This window comes from Haliotis cracherodii, unplaced genomic scaffold (assembly GCF_022045235.1).
Source record: "Haliotis cracherodii isolate W230 unplaced genomic scaffold, xgHalCrac1.p SCAF_11, whole genome shotgun sequence".
Lineage (NCBI taxonomy): Eukaryota > Metazoa > Mollusca > Gastropoda > Lepetellida > Haliotidae > Haliotis > Haliotis cracherodii.
Window position 1 is genome coordinate 16,799,098 of NW_027266266.1, and position 27,225 is coordinate 16,826,322.

General features: G+C 38.9%; 1 protein-coding gene across 1 annotated transcript in view; it reads left to right on the forward strand.

Annotated features, from left to right (window-relative positions):
• LOC139456272 (uncharacterized) overlaps nt 1–27,225 on the forward strand; it is a 60,125-nt gene that overhangs the window by 11,980 nt on the left and 20,920 nt on the right. Inside the window, exons 2-3 of the mRNA XM_071237892.1 lie at nt 2,146–2,211; nt 21,143–21,344. Coding sequence (XP_071093993.1) covers nt 2,146–2,211; nt 21,143–21,344 — 268 coding nt within the window. The remainder of the gene's footprint in view (nt 1–2,145; nt 2,212–21,142; nt 21,345–27,225) is intronic.

The window sequence follows — 27,225 nt, forward strand, 5'->3', positions numbered from 1 at the left end:
AATTACAATTCAAATGGAGCCCAGTGCTTAATTTCAGTGGGCTAGACAATCTAGACTTGAATTCGATTCATATTTAATTAATTCTCTAGTGGCTAGTCAAGGGGAGACAAACTAGGTGCTAGTCAAGGGGAGAAATCCAAGCAATTTATACAATTACAATTGGAGAAAAACTGAAAAAGTTCACAGTAGATGAAACATTGCATTAAAAGATAAAAAAGGTTGAAATCCATGGCAAACCTGTCTTCAAAAGGTGAATTGTCTTGTAAAATATTGGGAACAAAATGTATTTCATAAATAAAATATGTAGAATATGTTTGTAAGTTTACTTTCATCGCGATCTTTCATTTGTATGTCTCAACCTCAGCTTACACTTATTTCTATTTTTCTATTTCATGGTTCTGCAACGTGTTGCTGTGTAAAATAAGTTGATAACCAACTTAGTCAAATCGCAAATGAAAATTAATAATATTAATGGTTTTATTGGTTATTTAATGGTTTGCATGTGTGGCTGGGGGGTGTCCAAATTTAATACCCGAGTACCAACCCCCCTATTACCCGAGCCTACGTGGGTACCAGCTGTAGGTCTCAAGAGATAGATCCAAATGTCTGACTGGGAATAGTTTGACCATGGCCCTGCCAAAATGTATTTAGATTCACGTACAAACCGATCTGGTCATGCATAAACTGCATACATACGAAGTCAGAAGGAATGCAAACATTAGTCACTTAAAGTATAACCATAGAGTTCTAGATAATGTTTGTCATTAAACAATATATCACGTGATTAACGACGGGTCTGGTTAGTCCTGTGGGCACCTGGGTCCTACTGAGTTCCCACTCGACCGAGTACCCGAGTTACCCATCCCAGCCCTATTTGCGTGTATTAAGTACAATACATCCCATGCTTACAGGCTTCATTTGAACGAAAGACACAACCAGGCAACATATTACTGCAGGCATCAATGTAGCTATGGGGTCACGGGTAGCCCAGTCGTCTAAGGTGCCGCGATTTGCTGTGCAGAATTGCGTCCCTTGGGCACGCCAGAAACCTATGATTGTGGGTTCGAATCCCGGTTTGCCCCGATTATGTTTCTAGGTTTGTCACCACCATACCCGTGCTTGTGGGTTTCACCGAAGTGGTAAATGTCTGAGACCTGCATCACTTCGGGCTTTCCTCCCACATTAAGCTGACCCGCCGTGATATAACTGGAATACTGTTAAAAGCAGCGTTAAACCCAACTAACTCGCTCAAAGTAACTAGGTATTCTCTGTTGATGAAAATGGACAAAATTGGCTTCTGCGCTTTGATCAAGAAACTCCAACTGAAAGGGCTAACTTGTCATCAAGGAGGATATACAACTGTAAAAACAGCAGGAATTGATTTTAGCTTCACCTGTTATCACATGTTAGGTCACATGTGCAATATGCAAATGCTTCCCAGTACTTCCGGCTCCCTACTCACGGATGTTGATTGTTTTACAGTGTCAGCTGGTTTGACAATCTGCATCGAGGCGAGGGTCATTTCAACTTTATTTGCAGAAATTATTAAACTTTATTCAAGGAAAACAGATACAAATCATGTTTATGTATGGAAATAGTTATTGGAACAGTTATTTAGGATGAAATGCGAAGTTTTATTGTCAAATGCTGGGCTGGCTATCGGACGCTGGTTGACATCGCCAGTGGAAGCTGAAAGTGAAACAACTGGAAAAAAAATGTGAGATCCTCGACTCCGTGTATAAGACGACCCCCCTTCTTAACCCCCTCATTTGAGGTACGAAAAACTCTCCTTATACACAGTGATATACGGTAGGATTGAACACAATCAGCATATATACACATTCAAGGGACACAACTCTGCACAAAAGGCATTTAATGAATTTCAATCTCGACATTAATATGGTGGTTGTGAAGTGGGTTTAGATGTTTACACATCATGAAGTCTTCACGAAGATTAGTTGGTTGGCATTTATTGGGTTTGGGACTTCTCCTGAAATATGTGTAAACATGTGTAAAGCATTCAAAGTTTGTTAAACATGTTAAATGAGACATTTAAGATTTCAATTTAGATTATACTGTTCCTGTGGAAACTTGTCATTCTGCCTGTGACTCTACAACTGATAAACTTGAATTTTTTAATTTCAGAAAATGGAAATTACAGCCGACATTGGAAACTCCCACCCTGGTGAACTGTCACAGACCACATTCGAGGTAGGTCAAACAACTGAGTAGTCAGCATGATCAAGACATTAGGACACACTTTTTAAGGTTTTATTTCACGGATTTATTCCAGCTTTTCCACATAAAGGTCGGTCCAAATAAAAATAAATAGCTATGTCATTCATTCATTCATTCATTCATTCATTCATTCATTCATTCATTCATTCATTCATTCATTCATTCATCCATCCATTCATTTATTCGTATAGTAATAATAATAATAATAATAATAATAATAATAATAATAATTATTATAAATATCATTATGTTTATTTTCTATCTTGGACCGGCTGCTTTTCGGAAAGGGTGGCGGGCTGGTAAAACAGAAAATAAAAATGTGTGGCAGGTGAAAAAATAACTTAAGATAAAAGCGTGTATTTCCCAATTGTCTTTTTCTTACCAGACGAGAGATGTCCCTCCATTGTCTGTATATAATTATAGAAAAAAATATAAAATAATAATATTTAAAGATTTCAACTTCCGGTATCAGATTATTACAGTTATTAAGGAAATCAGTCAAATACAAGTTTCTGCACGGCCATAATATTAGTTCTACCTATAATAACGTGCCTTGGAATAATTTAAATTAACATTTTGGGATTTTTTACTGATGTTTGGTGCTGACTTGTGGCCAGATATCATATATGGTTTAAATAAATCGCTGTAGTGCTATACAAAGAGATTTTCAAACATTTTACAAATTTTTTTCTGAACACCGACATCTCTTGAATTTATCATTTGCATACACCGGATACGCTGACAATGCAACACCCACTATATGGTGTAAGGTTTGTGGTCACTGAGAACAAGAACCACGACCCAGTGACTGTGTTGTATGTAGAGGAGTTGACAATGAACCGGCGCCCCCTACGTCCTGTTGGTCAAGTCCCACCTGTGTGGACATCCTCATTCACACCAGTGTGACAGCTGGCCACAGACTTGCTGACTCATCACAACACCAGCCACTCATTACATAATCGCGCAATCCTGGGATGAAAGTCGGTATTTGGATTGGTCACAGTGGAGTTTACTCCGACTAAACATTTATTTTCACAATTCATTTTGGTTACCTCCAAATCTGCCTACACACATATACAAGTGCTAACGCTTACTCTGAAAATATACTATCACACCAAGGGCAACAGGTGGAGCTGTGTTGGATCCCCTCTCACATAGATATTCATGGAAATGAAAAAGCAGACTCACTGACGAAGCTAGCTCTAGACAAAGCGGATATACAGCCTATTCCCTTTAGTAAACTAGAGATAAAAAGGAAAATCAAAGCCTCCATAGCAGAAAAATGGCAAGCCCAATGGGACGCAAGTAAGATCAAGCAGATGGCTATACAAAATTCAACCCAAGATCCAACAAAAGCCAAACTCATACACAAATGAAAGGAAAATTGAAATTGCTATCTCACACCTCAGACTCGGTCACAAAAAGCACTATGACAAGGTTTGTTCATCTTGCAATCAGGCTGAAACCATTGATCACGTGTTACTAGAATGTCAAGACCATGCCCCAGCCCGGGCTAGGTTAAAACAAGAATTGCCGTTAGATCCGCTATCTGTCATAGATCTCCTAAACCCAAGAGATGCAATAGCGAAGGCCAAACTAACTCTATTTCTGAGAGATGGACAGCATGAACGTATATAAACAGAGCAGCCAAGGATAAAAATGAAATCATATCAATATAAGAAAATAGAAATCATATTAATACAAAAACAGAAATTATGTGAATACCAAACTCACAATAGATATGTGTACCCTACTCACACACAGGAGTCCCAAAGAGGGACAGGTCAGCCGAAATTGCCTAGGCAGAAGGCGACCTCTTAAACACTTAATGCAACAACAACAACAACATCTGAAAACATATTGTTTGGATAGAAACAGACAACTACTTTTAAATTGAAAAGAAGCCCCAATGAAAAGGCAAGGTGGAAGGGAATATAATATGGTATTGGGACCGTGAGACAGACTCATTAAAGTGCAGTAATCAGTGATAATCTTGACCATGACATTAAAAGCCATTTCACCTCAGCTCGCTATATGAAAATGAGAACCACACATACTCCAGATAGTCATTTGGCTAAACAGACCCTATTGAAAATATTACTTGAAAGATTAATTAATTTATTGTTGACGTATCTCAACTCAATCTCATTTATATCAGATCTTTACTCTGGTATGATGCTTGTCTGTGTTAAGCATGTTTAGATCTGTGCACACCTCCACAAAAGGTCGTGTCAGTTGAACCCTGGATGAACTTTGACCGCCCAATCAAAATGATAGATAAGTGGGTTCTTGACTTCATTTTTTTAACACCTGAATGCGAAAATTTCTATCTCTGCCAAAGGAAACTGCCACAGAATACAAATATGCCCGCCATAGAACCATTTGGGTGTATAGCATTGGGGCTTGCAAGTGACAGGATGTATCAAGTATCAACAACAATATTATAGTGCTGCATTATCTTTTTGCATTCAGAATTAAACAGTTACTGCATTTGACGTAATAAGCGCCCACGGTGCTCTCAAAATTAGAAATAGGGGGCTCTTATTAGAATATTATTTGGGTGAAAAAAACAGAGTGTAAAGATTGTAAACTTCATGGTTTATGCTGACACCCTGAAATGTTAATGAACTACAGATATATTTTTCCAGAATTTAATTGCTCATAATTAAGGTGCATGTAACACACAAGTGCGTATTATACACGAATAAATAAGTCTTGTGTAAATTGATCAATGGGAAGGGATGCTAAGTGGGATTGTTCACTAGCCAATATATTAGCAAATATCGCCGTGGGCGCTTATTAGGGCGGAGCGCTTATTATGTCGAATACGGTATATACGTTTGCGAGATACAGAAATCAGATATTCTTGTCTGACTGCTTTGCTTACACTATCAAGAATTTAACAGCTGCATGGCTGACTAAACAGTTCACCTGATGCGACCTGAATTGTCTTCAGATCTTCACACAGAGAGGTATCATATCGGAGTCAAAGATCTTAGTTAATGAGACTGATCTTCACCGAATCACGTTCAAGACACCTGGGACAGTGTTCTGGAGGCGAAGCTTGAACCGGAGAAGGTGCAGTCATTCACTGACTATGTGGCCTTATGTTGAGTTTGACCCCCAGGTTCCTAGGATGTACTTGTGACACATCTCAAGCACATGGAAGCAGGAAGCGGGGCAAAGCAGATTGGTTGTCAGTGTCTTGGCCTTGATCAATATAATGGTAGACTGGTAGAAACTGGTTCTTGATGACGATACAATTTATCGATACAGTCTTGGCATGAATCAGATAAATTAACATAATTTTACAAACACCATAAGTTATTAAATAATTTACATTTAATTGTTAATTGAGAGGAAGTTAGAAAGGACGTTAATGTGAGCATGTAAAATCGGAAATACCATGTCACCAAATCTGAACTGAAGTAAGCAGTTAATCCTAATTGGTCATAAAAAGAGTTCATTGTTTTTCTGGACGCATGTTTGTAATATTTTTTCAAATGAAAATGTTGCATTATATGGAAATAACAACACTTTGACACATAGCAGTCCTATGTGTATTTCCAGTATGTATTGCATATCAGTGTTGTGTAATGTGACACATATCTCATGGGAGAGAGTCCCCCAATACCCTGGCCCAGCAGTATTGAGAAGTGGGTAGTATGTTGATGAGGCTACATGGTCACCGGTATTTAGGATGGAAGACACAGTTTGGGATGCAGAAGGACACTTTGTTGTGATTTGTTGAATTTCATCAAGGGTAATATCTGAATCTGTTGTAAAACATTGATGCTGAGTCCACGTGATCTTGATAGGGGCCTTGGAGGGGAGTACATTCTCAGCTGGGGAATAAATCTCTTAAAGTCTAATATATAAAACCTTGAGCAAATTAGGCTGCATGTGGATTTCTCAGAGGCAGAATAAATCCCTTATACCCCGCTTCAAGGCCAAAAATTGATGGAAGTCACGTGACATAGCGCAAGCTAACCTCAGCTCAGTCAAACAGCGGTTTTCTATCAATTTTGAATTTGTTTGAATTATTTTACAATGTCTTATTAAAACATGTCGGCAAGTGAGTTAACTGACTATAAAAGTCCAGTTTCCACCCTTGATGAACTAGGCTGGTATTATGGAGTTACAATTTGGCTGGACTAACGAATGTATGCTTACTCCAATCAAAATCTCGGAACAAAATCGAAATTCGTTTGTAAACTGTGATGCAGATTTCTGTCGAGGGCAGGATTTGCAAAGCATGTGCACTGCTAACTCATTGTCAACAGATATTTTCTAAATCTTTTCATGTTTTTAATCAAGGTGCTCACGTGATTTGATGCACTTCGCAATGTAAGACTTGTTTTATCACAATACAGATCTTGATTGTCTATCAGATCATCTTGGCTGGGCGCCGCCATTTTGTTTGAAGCAAAGGATTGGGCCATAGGAGATGCATAGAAGGGACGTAACCGTAATAGCCACTGGTGATGCTACGAGGAATTCCAGCCTAGTCCGGCAAGGGTGGAAACTGGACTTTTAAAGTCAGTTAACTCTCTTAACACTCACGTCATCACTGATCACACCTGCAAGTCCAGACAGACACCCACGCAACACAGTGTCTTTGTTCTTTGCAACTGCGTCAAAGGCTGACACGAGCCAGCGTACATGTATTGTTTTAGCGGAAGTACTCTAATTTTAAAGTCAGTTAACTCTCTTGCCTCGGGAAGATGGATAAATATGTTGTATCAAGAAGGGACACATGGTGTTTTATACAACTCTGGCTCATGGTATTAAACCTAACGCGGGATGTATAAAACCCAATATACCCCTCGTGATCCTGCAGGACTACCATTGTGCCTACACTGTTAGATCAGTATGGACAATTCCATCCTGTAATTTGGACTGTTGGCAGGATGGGAAGTCTCCTTAAATGTTGTTCATGTCTTTAAAGGTAAAGATTTTGATACCTTTATAATAACAGCATTTGAATTTAGCTGACGTCAATGACATTTGAATGAATTGCCAAAGCCACCATTAAAGGTTTTATGTCTGATAATAAATCTCTTCTGTAGTTGCTTATTGATACTTTGTTCTATTTTAGACCAGACAGTGGTAGATATATATAGAAGTGTAACTATATACCGGTACATCATACTACCCACAATACTGCAAATGTCCTCTGTCAGGTTTACAGGAGAATCCTCACCTAATCCAACCCTACATTTCACCCAAAGGAATATGAAATACTGTAAATCTTGAAATTAACACGAGCGTGTATTAAATGCGAAAAATGCGAGTGGTCTTTGCTCGCATTATTAAACAACGCATTTATATGAACAATAAGACATTTTGGATAGCAGAAATACCAACTCGGACATACGTTGAAAAGGAACAACTATGTATTCCACATGACTGTTTATTGAGCAACACTTGTATATAGTATAAGTATATAAACACTGCCATTCTAACACTAATTACATCCTGTGAATTGTCACTGCTGGGGTCAAGACAAGAGTTCTACACACTTAGGTCATAAGTGATCACACCTGCAAGTCCAGACAGACGCCACCCACGCAACAAGGTGTCTTTGTTCTTTGCGAATGCGTCAAAGGCCGACACGAACCAGCGACATGTATTGTTTTAGCGGAAGTACTCTAATCAGTGTTAATGAGCGGTCCTATTTGGTGTGTGATTGGATTTATGTAAGGTTTGATGAGTATGAGAATTCTCCTGTAAACCTGACGGAGGACATTTTCTTTAGATATAAATCCACTGATGCTTGAGAGGAGGGGACCGTCGGAAAGCGCACGTTAAATCTCCAATATAAGTAAGTAAGTAAGAGGAAGGGGATTCCGCATTCATATTGAGTCGCATTATTGACTAGGGGCCAGCAGTCGCATTCTTTTGGAGACGCATTAATTTCACGATTTACAGTACCTATATAATCTTGTAACATAAATTGCATCATTGTTCGAGTCACAAAAATAAATCAAGTACAGTTTCCATTAATATACAATTCCAAGACTAGTGCTATGACTTGTACATATTATAATAGTTATTTGATGAAAGATCATTTCAAATGCTTTTGGCTACCTACAATATTGACTTGATCTCTTAATTTTACCACTGGCTAAAAAATACTTTTAGCCATATGTCTATTTTATCAAAAATGTAATTTTTCAGGCCTGTCTGACTTAGAGTCTCCTGCAACAATAATAGCGTTGCATCAACAAAATGGACATTAAATTGGTGATCTAGCTGGGCCCCGTTCATCAAAGCGATCTTAGCACTAAGGCGATTGTAAGGCCCATACTGTAACATAGACTTACGGTCGTCGTAGTGCTAGTATCTCTTCGAGGACTGGGGCTCAGGTCTGTTGTAAAACGGTAAATGTGCCTGAAAGATGAATGTGTTCTGTACAGTGCAACATGTGAAAAAATCTGTATAAGAAAAAAATAGATAGAGGTTTTTGGGATGTGTGAGTGCTTATGTGGACAAACACAGGTGCAAATCATTGGGCACTATATATTAAATGGGGCAGTTCACGCAGGCATTGTATTCATACACAGTTTCTAAACATGCTCACATTTTTGTGCATGAAAATATGTCTCAAACTTCAATTATTTGAAGAAAATTATATAATGTAGGCACTATCACTGTTGTGTGTTTCCAAATCATGTTTATGGTATTTTTAAGAATAAAAAAATGTATATTATTCTCACCAAAGCTCGCATAAGACAATTTTTCTCTCATATAATATTTATGATACGGAAACACTCCTCTCGTAAATATCTACGTACAACTATATGTGAGAATCTTTTTATCACATGTAAAACCTTTTGTGGTGGATTTGACCTTTCATTGAAATGTCAAACATATAAATTCAACTTTATTACAAGGATATTGTAATCTTGACTGAATCTGTAATAAGACCCATGAAGAACATTAATTGTGAAAAGAAACTATTGAGACGAAGCCTGCTGGAGATTCTTCACTATACAGCCTTGTGACATACTGCCGTAGGTCATTAAGTTCAAAGCAGTTGTGTGTGTGTGAGATCCGTGTAATCTGGTGAGCCTTTGTTGACATTGGGACCCTTGTTAGTTGTATCACTACTGTCCTCTCTACCTAGATCTGTACTCGATGTTGACTGTGTACAGCCTTTTAAATATTCACCAGGTCTGTCGGTGTTCTTGATATAATATGGGCACTGTAACCTAGGCTCTGTTTCCCAGAGAGATCTGAGATGCTGTGAATACGAAAGTCTATTACTTCGTGTTAAAGGATGAGTAGTATCGCTGAGGTTGCTTTGTGAATTGGACACTTGTATACAGTATTCGCCTTTATAATGCTTTTGATAAATTCCCCCACGCCCCTTGGTTATCAGGCACCGCCCAAATCATCATAAAGTCTTCCACACATTTCGTTTTTCTTTCCATATTCTAGAAAAATAAAAAATGTTTAAATATTCCCTGTCGAACACACGACCCCGGCAGTTAAATTCTACAATACTTAAGAACATGTTATTGTAAACAACATTTGGTTACATACAAGCTTGTACACCTTCTCTCCCCCTCTTTCCCCCCCCCCCCCCCCCTGAAAAAACAAAAACAAAACAAAAAACACTGCCCCCTCGCACAATAATTTAAAAAAGCCGTTGCCTGAGAACCAATTCCATTATTTTTCTGAAGCCTAATAGTAACAAGGCAGTTATATACACCACCTAAACTGTTATTTTTTTCTTTAAAACCCTGTAATGTACACAAGAAAATACAGACTGTCATGTAAACTAGGAGCGCTTAATATAGTGTAGTGCTTAGTGTAGTTTTGAATATATTCAATATGTTTCATGATTATGATGGTTACATATTTACATAAGGTGCATGGGTGGCCCAGTTGTCAAAGGCGTCACAATTATCTGTGCTGGGTTGCATCCCTTGGGTGTGCCAGGAACCTGTGATTGTGAGTTTGAATCCCAGATTAACCTTGGTTTGGTTTCTAGGTTTGTTCGTTACCAATTTGTAAACATCTAAGACCTGCATCACTGCATGCTGATAAAGAGGTGCACAATTGTCACAGTCACTTCCATACACGACAGTTTGAGTTATGCAATGATTACAAAGTCAAACCAGCAGACGTCCTTGATTGTCCTTGAAGGTCATTTTGCCAACAGCTATGAACTTGATAATGTATTTTTTTCGCATAGAGGGGACGTTATGAAACTTGTTTTGTTATTTGGGCTACAGACAGCATACCCAAATTTACTCAAATGTAGAATAAATAAAAAATGCTTGATTTGTTTTCTACCTGACATGTTTGTAAACTACCATACTTGATTAAATGCCTGAGCATATATTTCTTTCAGACACACTTTATCCCCGGCGTTTAATCACAAACAGGGATAAAAACTACCTGGCATATAATCGAAGCCTGGAGATTTATTGAGGAAATTATGTAATTACAGTTACGAAGAAAGGCTCAAGGATGTTCTCAGGGCTGCATTTGCCTAATAAATATTTTGAAAAAACAAGCAGTTTCTCCTAGGTTTCTATGATTATTGTCCCCCCGACTAGCTTGGGGCTGTTCTGAGTTCTGAAGTTACCTGACTGGTGCTGTGATCATGGTGATGAACCAACTTTGTTAAACATGTTAATGCATTTTTAAAGGGGAATAACCACCAATTTAATGTCCATTAGGTTGTAAGAATATTTAGGTGCCTGAAAGATGAATGTGTGCTGGACAATGGGACTTGTTTAATGGTTGGTGGTGTCATCTGCTCAGGTCTTCAAGAAGCAATTTCACTCACACAGCAACAGAATCACAAGGAGAGTGTAAAACTGGTGATTATCACACACTGCCTTGGGGCTGGCTGGAAGGCAAGCAGTTCAGAATAGAAGGATTGTTGGTGATAGCGACTACAAAAGGGACTCAGGGATAATGACCACTGTTTTGTGGATTTTATTCTTTGTGATAACGTTTCAGGGCTACTTCAACATGTTCATTAGCTTTGGGAGTCCCAACTTGGGACGATACACCAACAGCGACATCTGATGGTATCACGATACCTTACTCACGATCCAATATGTATCATGATACATGCATGTGCTCTTATCTGTGGTACGTAAGCCATCTTTTTCATAAAGCGGATGGCCAAATACCTGACACACTGATGATTTACATCAAATGAAAATGTTTATGTTTTCACTATTAACTTGCACTACTGATTAGTGTTTAGTGGAACAGTTATGAAAGCAAACATTAAAAGTCAGAATCAATATTTTTTACTTTGTGTGTGACTGTGATCGATACTTGTATCGAGAAGTAAAAAAATCGTGATGCATCGGTGAATCATCCCACCACTATTGTTCTTGCACCTTCTAAATGCCCATCAAAAACTGCATTCTTGGATTAAACTTGGCCCACCCAGAGACCAATATTCATCCCCGATGCAGTGAATGCTGGTAAAATTCCTAAATTGGAATTAAGAACTTTCCCAATTCATGTGACCTGTGAAGATCCGGGGTAGAATAGGTCTTCAGCAAACCATGCTTGCCGTAAGATGCGACAAATGGGATCAGGTGGTCAGGCTCGCTGACTTGGTTGATGCATGTCATCGATACCAATTGTATCGATCGATGCTCATGATAATAATCACTGGATTGTCTGGTCCAGATTTGATTATTTACAGACTGTCGTCATATGGCTGGTATATTGCTGAGTGTGGCGTAAAACAACAAACCAAACCAAACCAAAACCAATTCATGTTGATATAATTATTACTACTGTTATGGTGAGTGAGTGAGTGACTTGGGTTTAACGCCACTTTTAACAGTATTCCAGTTATATCGCGGCATGTCAGCTTAATGTGGGAGGGAAGCCCAAAGTGATGCAGGTCTCAGACGTTTACCACTTCGGTGAAACCCAAGAGCACGGGTATGGTGCTGACAAACCTAGAAACACAATCGGGGCGAACCTGGATTCGAAACCGCAATCATGGGTTTCTGGCTTGCCCAAGGGATGCAACTCTTCACAGCGAATCGTGGCGCCTTAGACGACTGGGCCACCCGTGCCCCCCCCCCACTAATGTTATGGCCTGTAGAGACTTTTGCTTCATTGATGATGTGACCAATAAACATATTGAAGAGGACAAGGCTTTCTGCTCTGTTTAGATTATTGCATTGAATTCCGGGCTTAGAATACATTGGAACATTTAACCGTTCACTTTGTGTGAGTTCATTGGAGTATGAACCTTCATAGAGTGAGGGCCAAACTGTATGAACGTTGGAGCTTGCGACAATGTTTGTTCCTCACTCTATTTCTTTGTTTTGTTCACAAGGATGGGTTGTACTGAGGATATTCATGAAAGATCATGCAGTCAAACTCTCTGAAGTTTCTCAATATATACTAAAACACTCAATTCCTAACTAAAGGGTCTAAATGATCAGAAAGAACGCTTCTGTATGTATTCGCGCTACAGAATTCGCAGGGGTTTCCTCAGGAAAGTGGAAGTGGTCTGTCAGTGAACACAGTCTTGTCTGAAAACGTATGAACGTCAAATTGTGTCGTTCATGCACTTATGAACGTCAATTTTGCGCTCATGTGACCGTCTAACCTCTCGTCCAAAGGAAAAGCTGTATATCGTGTAAACTTCAAATGAAAAAATGATAAAGATTTAAATGAACTTTCAAATATCTCATTGAGAAATATAATCATTTTTTTCCAAATTTGCCATGGGCACATAGTTTGGAATCTAAGGTAACTCCAAGGATTTGACTATGGACATATTTGCATATTTTATTCACAATTTTCAAGTCTTTAAAAATCAACTTTCTTTGTCCTTACCCTCCAATAATCTTTTTTTTCCTCCCAATTTATGAGCAAATTAGATGTCAGCTTTCTAAAACAATTCAGCTTCATTTCTTTCCCATCTTGATTCAGAATTCCATCTTAGCAAAAGAAAACCCACACAGAACACACTTTTTCCTTCTATGACTCCAACTTTTGAGTGAAGATGCCACTCAAAAACCAAAGGGTGTATCAAATATCCACAATACAATTGTGAAGCCTTTCTAACTGTCTGTTTAAGTTCGTTTTCGAGGTACAGAAATCAGATATACCCGTTCCAAGAATTTATGATCCTTGATGGTGATTAGCTGATTAGAACATTCACCAGATGTGACCTTCTATGGGAGTGTTGTCAGATCTTTATACAGAGAGAAGGAGGCGGTCTGGTAGCCGAGTGGTTAAAGCGTTCGCTCGTCAAGCCGAAGACACCGACTCGATTCCCGACATGGGTACAATGTGTGAAGCCCTGGTGTGTACCCCTCCGTGATATTGCTGGAATATTGCTAAAAGCGGCGTAGAACCAAACTAACTCACTCATACAGAGAGGAGTCAATTGTGATATATATGACTAGGATATATGATATATATGACTAATATTATTAATTTGACAAATTTTCACTGTATTTGGGTCTCAATGAATGGTCTGCTAAGTTTAAAATTGGATTGGTTGAAGAATGTTGTTTTGTAATAGGGGAAATCTTCTGTGAGAGTTCACAGAGAAACTCCCTAGTTCTACAGAAAATAACATTTTGTTCATTGACATTTGAATAGTTGAGGTGTTATTGAATATTTGACCCACAGTCTCCTTTGATTTGATTTCAGAATTTGAAACCTCTGACTAACTTGTGTTTCAAATGAAATATTCAGGTGACAAATATCCACCTGCAAAGCTAAATATGCATAAATTGTTTAACACGCATTACCAAGAAGTTGACGGATGACAAGGTAGACAAAAATGTTATGGATAAGAACTTCTTTAATACTGCAAAAAGCGATGTATCGGTATAAATCCTTATACCGTTTCAAGCAACGGTATGACAAAGGTATAAGGATCTATACTGAAACGTCACTTTTTACAGTATTAAAGAAGTTGTTATCCATAAAATTGTGTCTACCATGTAAAGTCACGTAATCAGATAATCTCCTAATCGTCTACACTGCACTTGCAACGAGGGGGCACGGGTAGCCCTGTCGTCTGAGGCGCCGCGATTCGCTGTGCAGAGTTGCGTCCCTTGGCCATGCAAGAAACCTATGATTGTGGGTTTGAATCCCGGTTCGCCCCAATTATGTTTCAAGGTTTGTCAGCACCATACCCGTACTAGTGAGTTTCACCGAAGTGGTAAACATCTGAGACCTGCATCACTTCAGGCTTTCCCCCCACATTAAGCTGACACGCCGCGATATAACTGGAATAGTGTTAAAAGCGGCGTTAAACCCAACTCACTCACTCACTCACTTGCAACAAACTTTCAACTGAAATAAGACTGCAGTTGTACTACAGTACACGGGAATCACGGTGTTAGCGTTGGACGTCTCAACGTGCGTGATTCACATGCACCCTTTCGAGTTAAGTTGATTGGTTCAACTGTGTCATATGGCCCTGTGACGCAGGGGTAGCATTATGCAGAAGGCTGTTTCAATGAATACTCGTTCCACCCTTTGAAAAAAAGGTATGTTTGTTGATGAAATATAGTGATAGGTAAATAGACAGATTCTTTTATTCATGCACCGATTGTCTTTAAATGTAATATCCAGTTATGTATGACTGTTTAATGATCTCATACCAACTTTGACTGGAGTAGGTCCGATAGTTTTTCAGATATTGTAGTAAACGTCGGTACCTTAAATTACCTTCCAGACTATACTGCACTAAGTCTGAGCAAAATGACATCCTATCATATTGCAAGGGGGTACAGTGTACACTTTGATTGACAAAGACATGCTTCATGCTGAATACAACATTCAAGTTATGGTTGTCCTCATGTCAATAGTTTCTTATGTAAACAGGCAGCAGGACATGCCTGGCTTTCAAACTAGTCCTTGGTGATTGGCCATTGGCTGGAACAATCTGGGTTCTTCCTGGAAAATCTATTTTTAACTTCAGTGAGGTCAAAAAGTGTTTGTGTTGGTTCACAGATCACATCACATTAGCTGAAGATTAGATCCGTGAAGATCCAGGGTAGAATAGGTCTTCAGCACCCCATGCTTGCCGTACAAAGCGACTATGCTTGTTGTAAGAGGCGACTAACGGGATCGGGTGATCTGGCTCGCTGACTTGGTTGATGCATGTCATTGTATCCCAATTGCGTGGATCGATACTCATGATGTTAATCACTGGATTGTCTGGTCTAGATTCGATTACTTACAGACCGCCATCCGAATATAGCTGGAATATTGCTGATTGCAAACAAACAAACCATATATTTTTTATTTCGATCAATTGGTTGATATTGGTTGTCACTTTAGCATGTTCAGACATCATCTTTGCTAATATGAATGGGTTATTAGGGGTGTCACGATAAATCGAAATATCGATATATTGCTGTTGGTAAGCACTTATTCTTAAATGATACACTGAAAACGCTCAATATTTATTGCAATAGTCTGGCGATATCAATAGTTATCGCAATACCGTATTTTCTTGAGTATAGTGCGCACTTTTTTTCCAAAAAACACAGCTGTGTAGAAGGGGGTGCGCATTATACACGAATTATGAGTTTGGATGTTTTTTTCCCCCATGGAAAGACATTACCGTGAGCGAGTACGCAAAATAATGATGTAATTACACTGTCTGTCTATAAAAAGTGTTCTCTGTATTTCTGGACTTATGTTTGTAACTTACTTTATTAATTTTATTCAAAATTCCTTATAATATTGTTTTTATTAATTTCGGCGAAATCGTGTGTGAAGCGATCGGAAGATCGCACAACTCACCGTTATTAACAGCAACCACGGTCAGAATACCGCTATTGACGCCTTGAAACGAACTTTAGTTGACAGAGAATGGATACATATATCATAAATGACATACTTTGACTCGTTAAAAGTCATATTTGTTTTTGTTTGACGATTCTATGTCAACATGAAATTCTCGCGCTCACGTGATCACGTGCGCGTGAGCCTTGACGGTGACTGGTCAGACATGTTCCATGTAAAAAATAATACCCGGGAATAGCGATCAGCTGCTTCGCTTAGGGTTATTATTATTTTAAATATGTTTAGTAAAGGCTGCATTTAATTAAGAAAATAATGGAATATATTATTCCTGATAAATAAAATAGTTTCAGATACGGTTGTTGCCGATCCTTGCATTAAAAATCCTATAAAGTTATATCATTGGGTGTATCTTGACCGAATCACCGGTCGATTCCAAGAAAACGTGTGTACAGCTGATTGATGTTTCCGGCTTAGTTTACGAGAAAATACACAAGGTAATCTTAATCCCTAGATATAAAACAATGCCTAGCAGAACAATCAATACTATTTAAACGGTAAATAAACATGTCTGGTGATTTTTTATCTCAAATTTCGAATTTGTACTGACGGAAGTTTCTCAGCACCCGTTCGTTTGCCGGACTTCGCTGAAAAGGTACGGTGTAAATTTTTTCTGCGCATAATATTCAAATTTCTTTTTTTCCAAAATATTGAACCCGCTAGAGGGGGGTGCGCATTATACATGGGTGCGCACTATACTCAAGAAAATACGGTAGCTTCTTTCAATATCAATAGTTATCGCAATAGTGATTTCCAGATCAATAGTCACCCCTAGTTTTTATCTTTGCTGGAGGACCAGTCGGTTTATATTTCAGTCTTTTCTGATTGTCAGTAGTGTAATTGAGTCAGCAAAATTTTGTTTGTCAATGAATGTCCAGTCATGTGCAATATAGTACAGTATGGTACAATATGGTATGTGAGCCGAGCCTGACTGACAGCTGGCGGTCATGAGATTTAAATGTTGGTGAGTTATGAGAACACATGTCACACAAATCTATACAAGTTAAACACAGACCCTCATCGAATCCCCATAACTTTACAGGATGAAATTGATTTGTGATTGTCCATGACCCAACAAATAATGTAACTGCCGTGTATCAAACATGCTTGTGAATTGATATTTTAGTGGTAATTTACACAGAGTTATCTCCCTTGTATGCATGACAACAAAATGGCGGCGACTGACCATGTTGAGAATTATTTTAACTTTGGTATGTAGAAAAAAGGACCTGCATGTACAATCCGTGTCAAACACCGTCAAACACTGTCAAACACTATAGCTCTCAATATATTGAAATACATGTCCCTTTATATTGTAGACCCGTAAAGATTCCGGGGTAGAATAGGTCTTCAGCAACCCATGTTTGCCGTAAAAGGTGACTATGCTTATCGTAAAAGGCAACTAACAGGATCGGGTGGTCAGGCTCGCTGACTTGGTTGATGCATGTCATCGATCCCAATTGCTTGGATTGATGCTCATGATAATAATCACTGGATTGTCTGGTCCAGACTCGATTATTTACAGACCGCCGTCATATAGCTGGAATATTGTTGAGTGTGGCGTTAAACAACAAACCAATCAACCAACCCATTATATTGTAACATGTGTGATTATTTATGTGGTGAACAAGAAAGTTAGGGATCATACATATTTTGGGGGATTCTTTTAGGAAATTGTGTTCACTCTCTGCTACAAAAGGGTGTTCCAAAAGTATTCATGTTCCTTAACATTTTTTAACAGAGCTGGTTTAGAGTTGTATTTTTTAGTAAATTCAACATTTTCGCATGACATTCGTAATTTTATACATAATTGAACAGCTATTTCTTGATTAAACTTATTACAAACAATTGTACATGAAATTCTCTAGCATCTGCTTGTTGACCACCTCTTTCTTTGTAAAGCATTAAACCATGAAGAGAAGTTTACAGGAATCACTAACAAGTGATTTCTAATTTAAACTGGTGATGTACATTTCAGTTCCACAATAGGTAGAATTCAAGAAAAATGCTTTAAATAGTTTGATGTACATACTACATGCTGCCAATTGTTTCCATATTTATCTTTGGCTTTTTCCTCAAATACATACAAAAACACATTTTGTTCAAACCATGACACTTGCAAATCAATAAGAAACTAACATACAGTCAACTACAGTTATAACAAACTCGAAGGTGCCACTAATCTTAGTTCATTATAAACCTAGTTCGTTATGAACACAACCGTGAAGATAAATTGTTTGACAGGCGTTACTTAGAAGTTGATGGATGAGAAGGTAGACACAATTTTATGGATAACAACTTCTTTAATACTGTGAAAAGCGATGTTTCGGTATAGATCCTTATACCGTTATCCTGCCTGACAACGGTATAAGGCTCTATACCAAAACATCGCTTTTCACAGCATTAAAGAATTTGTTATCCATAAAATTGTGTCTACCTTGTCAACCATGAAGATCCGGGGTAGAGTAGGTTTTCAGCAACCCATGCTTGCCATAAAAGGCGACTATGCTTGTCGTAAGAGGCGACTAACAGGATCGGGTGGTCAGGCTCGCTGACTTGGTTGATGCATGTCATCGCTCCCAATTGCTTTGATTGATGCTCATGATATTAATCACTGGATTGTCTGGTCCAGACTGGATTATTTACAGACCGCCGTCATATAGCTGGAATATAGCTGAGTGCGGCGTTAAACAACAAACCAATCAACCAACCCATTATATTGTAGCATGTGTGATTATTCATGAGGTGAACAAAGAAGTTAGGGATCATACATATTTTGGGGGATTTTTTTAGGAAATTGTGTTCACTCTCCGCTACAAAAGGGTGTTCCCGGGGTAGAATAGGTCTTCAGCAACCCATGCTTGCCATAAAAGGCGACTATGCTTGTCGTAAGAGATGACTAACGGGATCGGGTGGTTAGGCGCGCTGACTTGGTTGATGCATTATGAACATGAGAAGCCCATGTATATGCTTACCATTTTCTTCAGGCTGTTTCAATAATTAACATTGGTGTGGACAGCACCTAGAATCTTTTTTATCCCCCCAGCATATCATCAATTCTACCTTCCGTCCATCTGTCTGTATTTTGTTTCTGGGCATAGCTTGAAAACTGTGAAAGATTTTTCATCCAAACTTGCTACATGTATTAACCAGGGGCTGAAGTGGTGACTTTTGCTTTTGGCTTTCGGCTTTCGACAAGGTCACTTGTCCATGCTAGCCTTAACGTGTTGCAAGTATCAAAGGACTGGTTTCAAAGGTTAATTTTCATTGATTTTCAAAGGTGTTTGCGTGCTCAACTCTGCATTAATGATAAAACATGAATAAATATACAGATGTGAATGCCTTTCATCAGTGAAATGAACAACGTTTGGCAGAGCAGTATTTATTATTCGCTAATGGACATACTTTGCATCCGTGAAGATCCGGGGTAGAATAGGTCTTCAGCAACCCATGCTTGCCGTAAGAGGCCACTTAGGATGCTTGTCGTAAGAGGCGACTAATGGGATTGGGTGGTCAGACTCGCTGACTTGGTTGATTCCAAGTATTCCGTCCCAATTGTGCGAATCGATGCTCATGATATCAATCACTGTATTGTCTGGTCCAGACTCAATTTTTTACAGACCGCAGTCATATGGCTGGAATATTGCTTTGAATGGATCAGAAAAACTCCAAAGCCTCACTTTTCCTCTTCTCAGTTCATTTCCTGCTGATAAACTCCTGTTGGTTGAACTTTACAAAAAAAACAGGGTTGTCTTATGGATTTCAACTTCTTATTTCTTTCAATGCGACGTTTTGGTTCAGGTGAAAATACCCTCAGCAATTAACTTCACAGGAGAAAATACCTTCAGCAAGTAACTGCACAGGTGAAAATACTTTCAGCAAGTAACTGCACAGGTGAAAATACTTTCAGCAAGTATCTGCACAGGTGAAAATACTTTCTTCAAGTAACTGCACAGGAGAAAATACTTTCAGCAAGTAACTGCACAGGTGAAAATACTTTCAGCAAGTAACTGCACAGGTGAAAATACTTTCTTCAAGTAACTGCACAGGTGAAAATACTTTCAGCAAGTAACTGCACAGGTGAAAATACTTTCTTCAAGTAACTGCACAGGTGAAAATACTTTCAGCATGTAACTGCACAGGTGAAAATACTTTCAGCAAGTAACTGCACAGGTGAAAATACTTTCAGCAAGTATCTGCACAGGTGAAAATACTTTCAGCAAGTAACTGCCCAGGTGAAAATACTTTCAGCAAGTATCTGCACAGGTGAAAATACTTTCAGCAAGTATCTGCACAGGTGAAAATACTTTCAGCAAGTAACTGCCCAGGTGAAAATACTTTCAGCAAGTATCTGCACAGGTGAAAATACTTTCAGCAAGTAACTGCCCAGGTGAAAATACTTTCAGCAAGTATCTGCACAGGTGAAAATACTTTCAGCAAGTATCTGCACAGGTGAAAATACTTTCAGCAAGTATCTGCACAGGAGAAAATCCCATCAGCAAGTAACTGTGATTTCTTTATTCTTTCAATGCAACGTTTTGGTTCAGGTGCATTGAAAAGATAAAAGGGTTGAAATCTGTGAGTCAACTCTTACCTGAAACTTCTATAGTGAATCTTGAACTATGGTGTTTGGAAGTGTGAGGTATTACCGATATACCATGATATGAAATACTAATGAATACGTATCACATTACGTTTTTGAAAATACCAGTAAAAACTGCGTCTTACAAAATCCGTCAAATTTGTCCATCATTTTGGCAATGTTTACATAAGTGCAAACAATGGAAAATTCAAATTGAAAATATGAAATTATGAATTTAGAAACTGTTTCCTGTGATCGTAACAAAATACGAAGTTGTCAGAAATGTGCGGGGAATTTTTTTTTAGTTCTGTTTCATAACCAATTACTGATGCAAGAACTCATGCAATTATTGTGGTATGTATCACAATAGATGAATTATTATTTCAATAAATTGCGATGCGAAATTCAAGCCATTACCCGTCTCTATAAATGATAGAAGATGACAGCATACATGATATAGATCAGGGACATCTTTCTGTGTTTCAGAATGCGTTCCATGGTCCGCTGCACAAGTTCGGGAAGCTGATGTACCGGCAGATGCTGAACGGCCACACCGTCAGGGACAGGATCACAAGGGAGCAGTTTGTGAAGTCCGGCAAGGAGATTCTGAAGAAATTTGATGAAGTGGAACAGCATAAATATTATTTCAAACTATTTGCTGCAAGCAAGGACTATTTAACTACAGAGGGTTGGTATTTACGGAGCTTTAATTGTTGTTTTTACATTTCCTCTATGTCTTTGATATCATTCTGTTCATGTTGCTAGTTTTGTGGTTGCTGTGGGGATAGGTAGCCTGGTTATCTAAGGTGCTGTAAACTGCTGTGAAGAGTTATGTACCTTAGTGCCAGAATCCTATGATCGTGGGGTTGAATCCCAGATTACCCCTGATATGATTCTTCGTTTGTCAGGGGGCACCGGTTGCCCAGGCTATGGCGCCGCAATTTGCTGTGCAGAGTTACTTCCCTTGTGCAAACCAGAATATTATGATCATCGGTTTGAGTCCTGCTTCTCCTTGATTATATTTCTCAGTTTGTCAGCACCATACCTATGCTCGTGGGTTTCACCAAAGTGATGCATCTAAGACCTGCATCACTCCTGGCTGTCCTCCTACTTTAAGATTGTCCCCTGTGTGACACATAATCCTATCATAATTGATGGAACTATCATTTAAGGCAACTCATTGTTGAATATATTTTAATGTTGGCTAGTATTGTGCACAATAGCTAAAGTGATGACTAAGTCCTGCTGGGATATCGTGCACGAAGCAGAGGCACAATAAGTCCCCATGATCCCCAGCGAGGTGGCCTAGCTTTGGTTACTGGTGGCCTATATCCTGTGTTTAAAACTGTATGAATGATATTGCTGTGCCCAAATGTGTTTGACGAAATTTATTTTTAAATATAACTTTGCATAAATGACTCACTTGTGAATACATCAACTTTTTCTCATTGCTACATGGCTGAAATAAATGCTGATGCTATGCTGAATTTTAACTCTAGTCTCTCACTCCTTCCACATTGAGCCAACACGCTGTGTGATACAACTGGAATATTGTTAGAGGCGGCATTCAACGCCATTAGATCACTCTCAGTATGTCAACACTCGCCTTGTGCGCACATGTTTCACCATTGTGGTAAACACATAAGGCCTGAATTACTCGGGACTTTCCTCCAACTTCAAACTGACACTCAGTGATATTACTGAAATAGTGTTCAAAGCAGTATTAAACCCAACACACTCATTCCTTGAAGTCATCCCTTACGTAAATGTAGTCAGAGTTCCAGATAATTTTTTGAGCAATTGAGTTTTACTCTAGTGTTTCTATTTTAATTGGGTTACTACATTTTTCATTGGGTAACCAATATATTTTCGCTCATCTATTCATCAATCTATAGGGTTTTTCCCCAATTTAGTGAACATTTTAAGATTTAAAAAATAATCAAATAATGTTTTGGATGTATATAACTGTTCTAAAATAAATAGGCTTGATACGGAAAGTAAATTAGCTTGTAATTGTGTTTCGGAAATTCGCTCCTTTGAAGCTGAAAAATCTTCCTTGGGTATTTACACAAGCTGTTTTTATACATTTGTGTTTTTCATTTCATGCATACGTTTCTGTATGCAAGTTAATTGAAAGTAATTGGGTTTTGAATATTTGGGAGGGGAGGGGGGAGACGGGGGGGGTTGTGGTGGTATTTTACGCAAATACGCTGCTTATGCGTTTCTGTTCGCAAGTTAATTGAAAGTAATTGGGTTTTCAATATTTTTTAGGGGGTATTTTACGCAAATACGCTGCTTATCTGTAGCTCTGTGTTGTGATCATGGGGATATCTTCACTTGTGAAAGATGACTTCTGTATTCGCCATTATACCCTTTGTGCTTTATTTATTAAAACTTAACCAATGGGCTGCTCATTTACACAATACCCAAGATGAGTTTGTCATCAGAGACTGAGCCATAGAGAACAACTTAATTCAAATGTTGATGAAAATAAAACAGTTTTAATAATTATGACCAGGCAGTTATAGACCCCTTTTAGACTGCTGCGTTTTCTGTACAGACTGTCATGTCAATTTTCGAGGTCTGTATGGGATGCTTATGAAAATGACTTACACATTGATGAAGAAGTTGGTCGTTGGTGCTTATTGGAGCGAGCGCTGAAGATGGAAATGTAGCATGCTCCATGAGCTAAGTGTGTATCCCTATTTGTATGTGATGGATTTAGTGTTAGCTTATTTTGATGTTAAAGGGTCAACATGTGGGATGTAGGATAGCTTAAGATTATTTAGGTAAATGCCAAGTCACTATGCATGTTTTGTTACCTCCAGCTTAGCATTGTGAGAAGTTCAAAAGCCTGGAGACGCCTTACAAGCAGCTGTAGACTGAGTAGACTGAGTAGACAGTAGATATTAATACAGCTGGTTAACAAATTTATGAATTAGAAACCAAATTGTTTTCACTTTTTGGAATAAAAGGAAAACGTGCATACAACTAAAATGACGGAGAGACTAGGGCTGGGACTGGTAACTCGGGTATCCGGGCTGGGTAGGTAGTGAGTAGGGCCCGAGTACCCACACGACTACCGGGACCCGTGGTTAGTAGGGCTAGAACAGGTAACTTGGGTACACGGGTTGGATGAGTACTGAGTAGGGCCCGGGTACCCACAGGACTACCGGGACCCGTGGTTAGTCACGTGATATATTGTTTAATGACAAAAATTATGATTACACTACAAGTCACTAATGTTTGCATTTCTTTCTAACTCTGCACCCATTCCTTTTGATTGAATTCAACTTCAGTGTATGAATGACCAGATTGTTTAATACATGTATCTAAATACGTTTTGCCAGGTATGCTAAAAATGTTCCCAATCGGACATTTTGAGACATCTCCTGAGACCTACAGTTGGAATTTGTCAAAATACGTTTCGAAGCGTAGTCGCCAAGTTGAAATTAGTGCCGTAAAGCATGAGAAAGCTGCCTTCTGATTGGTGATTCCATTGGTCGGTCAAAGTTCGTGCAAGGTCGGTCTGACGTGACCCGTAATGGGATGTCCTCAGATCTTTGTTTAGTGGTAGCAAGAACTAAGATCTGATTTTAATGAGATTGGGTCTTCAGTAACCCATGCTTGTCGTAAGAGGCGACTAATAGGATTGGGTGGTCAGGCTCGCTGACCTGGTTGATGCTCATGATGTCAATCACAGGATTGTCTGGTCCAGACTCAATTATTTACAGACTGTCGTCATATAGCTGGAATATTGCTGAGTGCAGCATTAAAAAAACAAACAAACAAACAAACAAACTTGATTCCATGGACTCAGGTAAGCATGAGGTGAAGTCAGTTCGGAGAGCAAGGAGATGGACATTTATTGTAGGGAAATGCTTGAACATGTGTCTAACATTGGTGGAGGTTTCGTAATCCACTGACTGCCTTGACGAATGCTTAGTCTCTGAAGCTATGTCATTTTTATTAAAATAAGCAATTACCGTTTAATTGAAAAGAAACCCCAGTGAGATGGGAGTTTGCCTCTGGAAAAATCAAGACTGGCTTTATACAGTCCTGTTAATCTGACATGGTTGGTTACATATGATTATGCAAGTTTATCTCTGCAGCTGTTGTAATATTCAGCATCAAGCCAACTTGTCTCGCATCAAAACACGGGGCTGAACACCCCCGGGCAGATGATCACAGAGTACAGTACACTGATCACTGTGTCGGATTAACGAGACAGATTAATGAGTGATTTCGGTAATTCCTTGCAAATTAGGTGTGCTGGAGTTGGAGTGCGAGACTTTCGGATTAATGGGTCTAAATAGCACTGATTGAATCGGTTCCCATCATTTGTGTCGGATAAAGCCGATTGTCGGATTAACGAGTATTGGATGAACGAGACTTGACTGTATGTAGAGCTATAGCATTACAGAAAGGGCTTGGCGTGAGGGAAAATAGTATGGTTCAGTGACTGTGAAACAGGCTAACTGATTGCCTGTGTTAGTGTTTGTCTGAGCTGGGTTTCAGTTATTATCAAAATAACAACTAACAATGAAACCAGTTCTCTTGATCAGGTATTTGTTTGCCTTCAGAATATTTAGGGCTGGGATGATAAACCAACTGTGCAATCAGATACGTATCACGATACCTTGCACACAAGCTGATACGTCGCACGATACTTGCATGTGCTCTTATCTGTAGTGCATGAGCCATTTTTTTCTTAGACAGGATTGCCAATTGCCTGGTACACTGATGATTTACAGTCGGCAGTGTCAAGTATGATGCATTGGATCAAAATATTTACGTTTTCCTTACAAATATTTACTACTAATTAGTTTTTGGTGTAACAGTTATTGAGGCAAAGAATCAATATTTTTCACTCATTGTATCAAGGAGTAAAAAATCATGATCCACTGATTCATGATTTGGGGGGTATTTTATCATTTTATTTTATTTTCGTCTCTCCAGCACTTAATTTACATCAGTCTTGTCAAACATACTCTTTCATTGTCGGGTGGCACAGGTGGCCCAGTCGTCTAAGGCGCCGCGATTCACTGTGCAGAGTTGTGTCCCTTTGGCATGCCAGAAACCAATGATTGCGGGTTCGAGTCCCGGTTCGAGTCCCGGTTCGCCCCCATCATGTTTCAGGGTTTGTCAGCACCATACCTATGCTCGTGGGTTTCACCTAAGTGGTAAACATCTGAGACATGCATCACTTCGAGCTTTCCTCAAACATTAAGCTGACACGCTGTGATATAACTGGAATACTGTTAAAAGCGGCGTTAAACCCAACTCACTCACTCACTCTTTCATTGTCAATGTCTTGGGAACATGTACACCTTATCCATGGTCTAGTGGATAGAGTGTCTCGCTGGAGAGCCGAAGGTCGGTGGTTCAATTCCCTGGCTGTGTCATACCAAGTCATGTTAAAAGATGGTACTTATTGTTTCCCTGGCTGGTGCTTGGGTTGAATATGGTACACACAGACTGGTTGGCTTTGAGTCAGTATACAGTGTCAGAGTGGGGTATCCTGTAGAAGTGCTTGAATAGGAAGTTAACATGCGTTCTTTCACCACCCTGCTAGGCATACCTGGTATAAAACCTTTATTGATCAATCGGAAGGGGTGCTAATTGGTATTGTTCACTAGCCAATATATTAGCAAATATCGCCTAGGGGGCTTATTAGAGCAGGGCGCTTATTACGTTGAATACGGTATGTTTGGTTCAAAATTATTCCAGACCAAATTCATCCATAGGGGGTGAATGACCTGGCCTCGCACTTTGACCTTAACCATTGCCATATTAATAATGGGAAGTGTTAGTATTGTTTGTTAGAAAATAAAATAAGAAACATAAAACTTCTCCACAGCGTCCCTCAACTGGAGCACCAGCAAGAAGTAGACGCCATCTTTTTGAAGGAGATTTGATGTTGTATCCAGTTCATTGGAGCATGGCACTGAAATGAACTGGTCACCATGAAGCATTGTCGGCTTGCCATATAATGTTCTATTCCTTGGACCTCAGTTGTACAAAATTTATAACCTTGGTAAACTTGAGGTGTTTTTGTTCCTGTACTTTGGCCACACTTCATTGATTCATGTTTTTCAGAGTTTGGCTGATTAGTTAGCTTGGGTCGGTCAAAAATGAAAGTAGACTTGTTCAGTTTTGGATCACTTTTTGAGTATGGTGGTGAATTTTTTTTACAATTCTCTGGCAACACCGGCTTGTAGCTTGATGTGAATAAAAGGACCAGTATCACCAAATACAACTTTATTTTATATCTTGCGCTATGAAAAATCATGGGAAGTCACCATACTCCTTACGTAAATGTAGTCAGGGCTCCAGATAACTTTTTGAGCAATTGAGTTTTAACTTGAAGGTTTCTATTTTAATTGGGTTATAACATTTTTCATTGGGTAACCACTATTTTGTCATTCATCTATTCATCACTCTATTGTTTTTTTTCCAAAATGAGGAAACATTTTGAGATTTCAAAAAAAATAAAAAATGTTTTAAATGCATATAAGGGTTCTAACTATAAGCTTGAGTCGGAAAGTATATTGCTCATAATTGTGTTT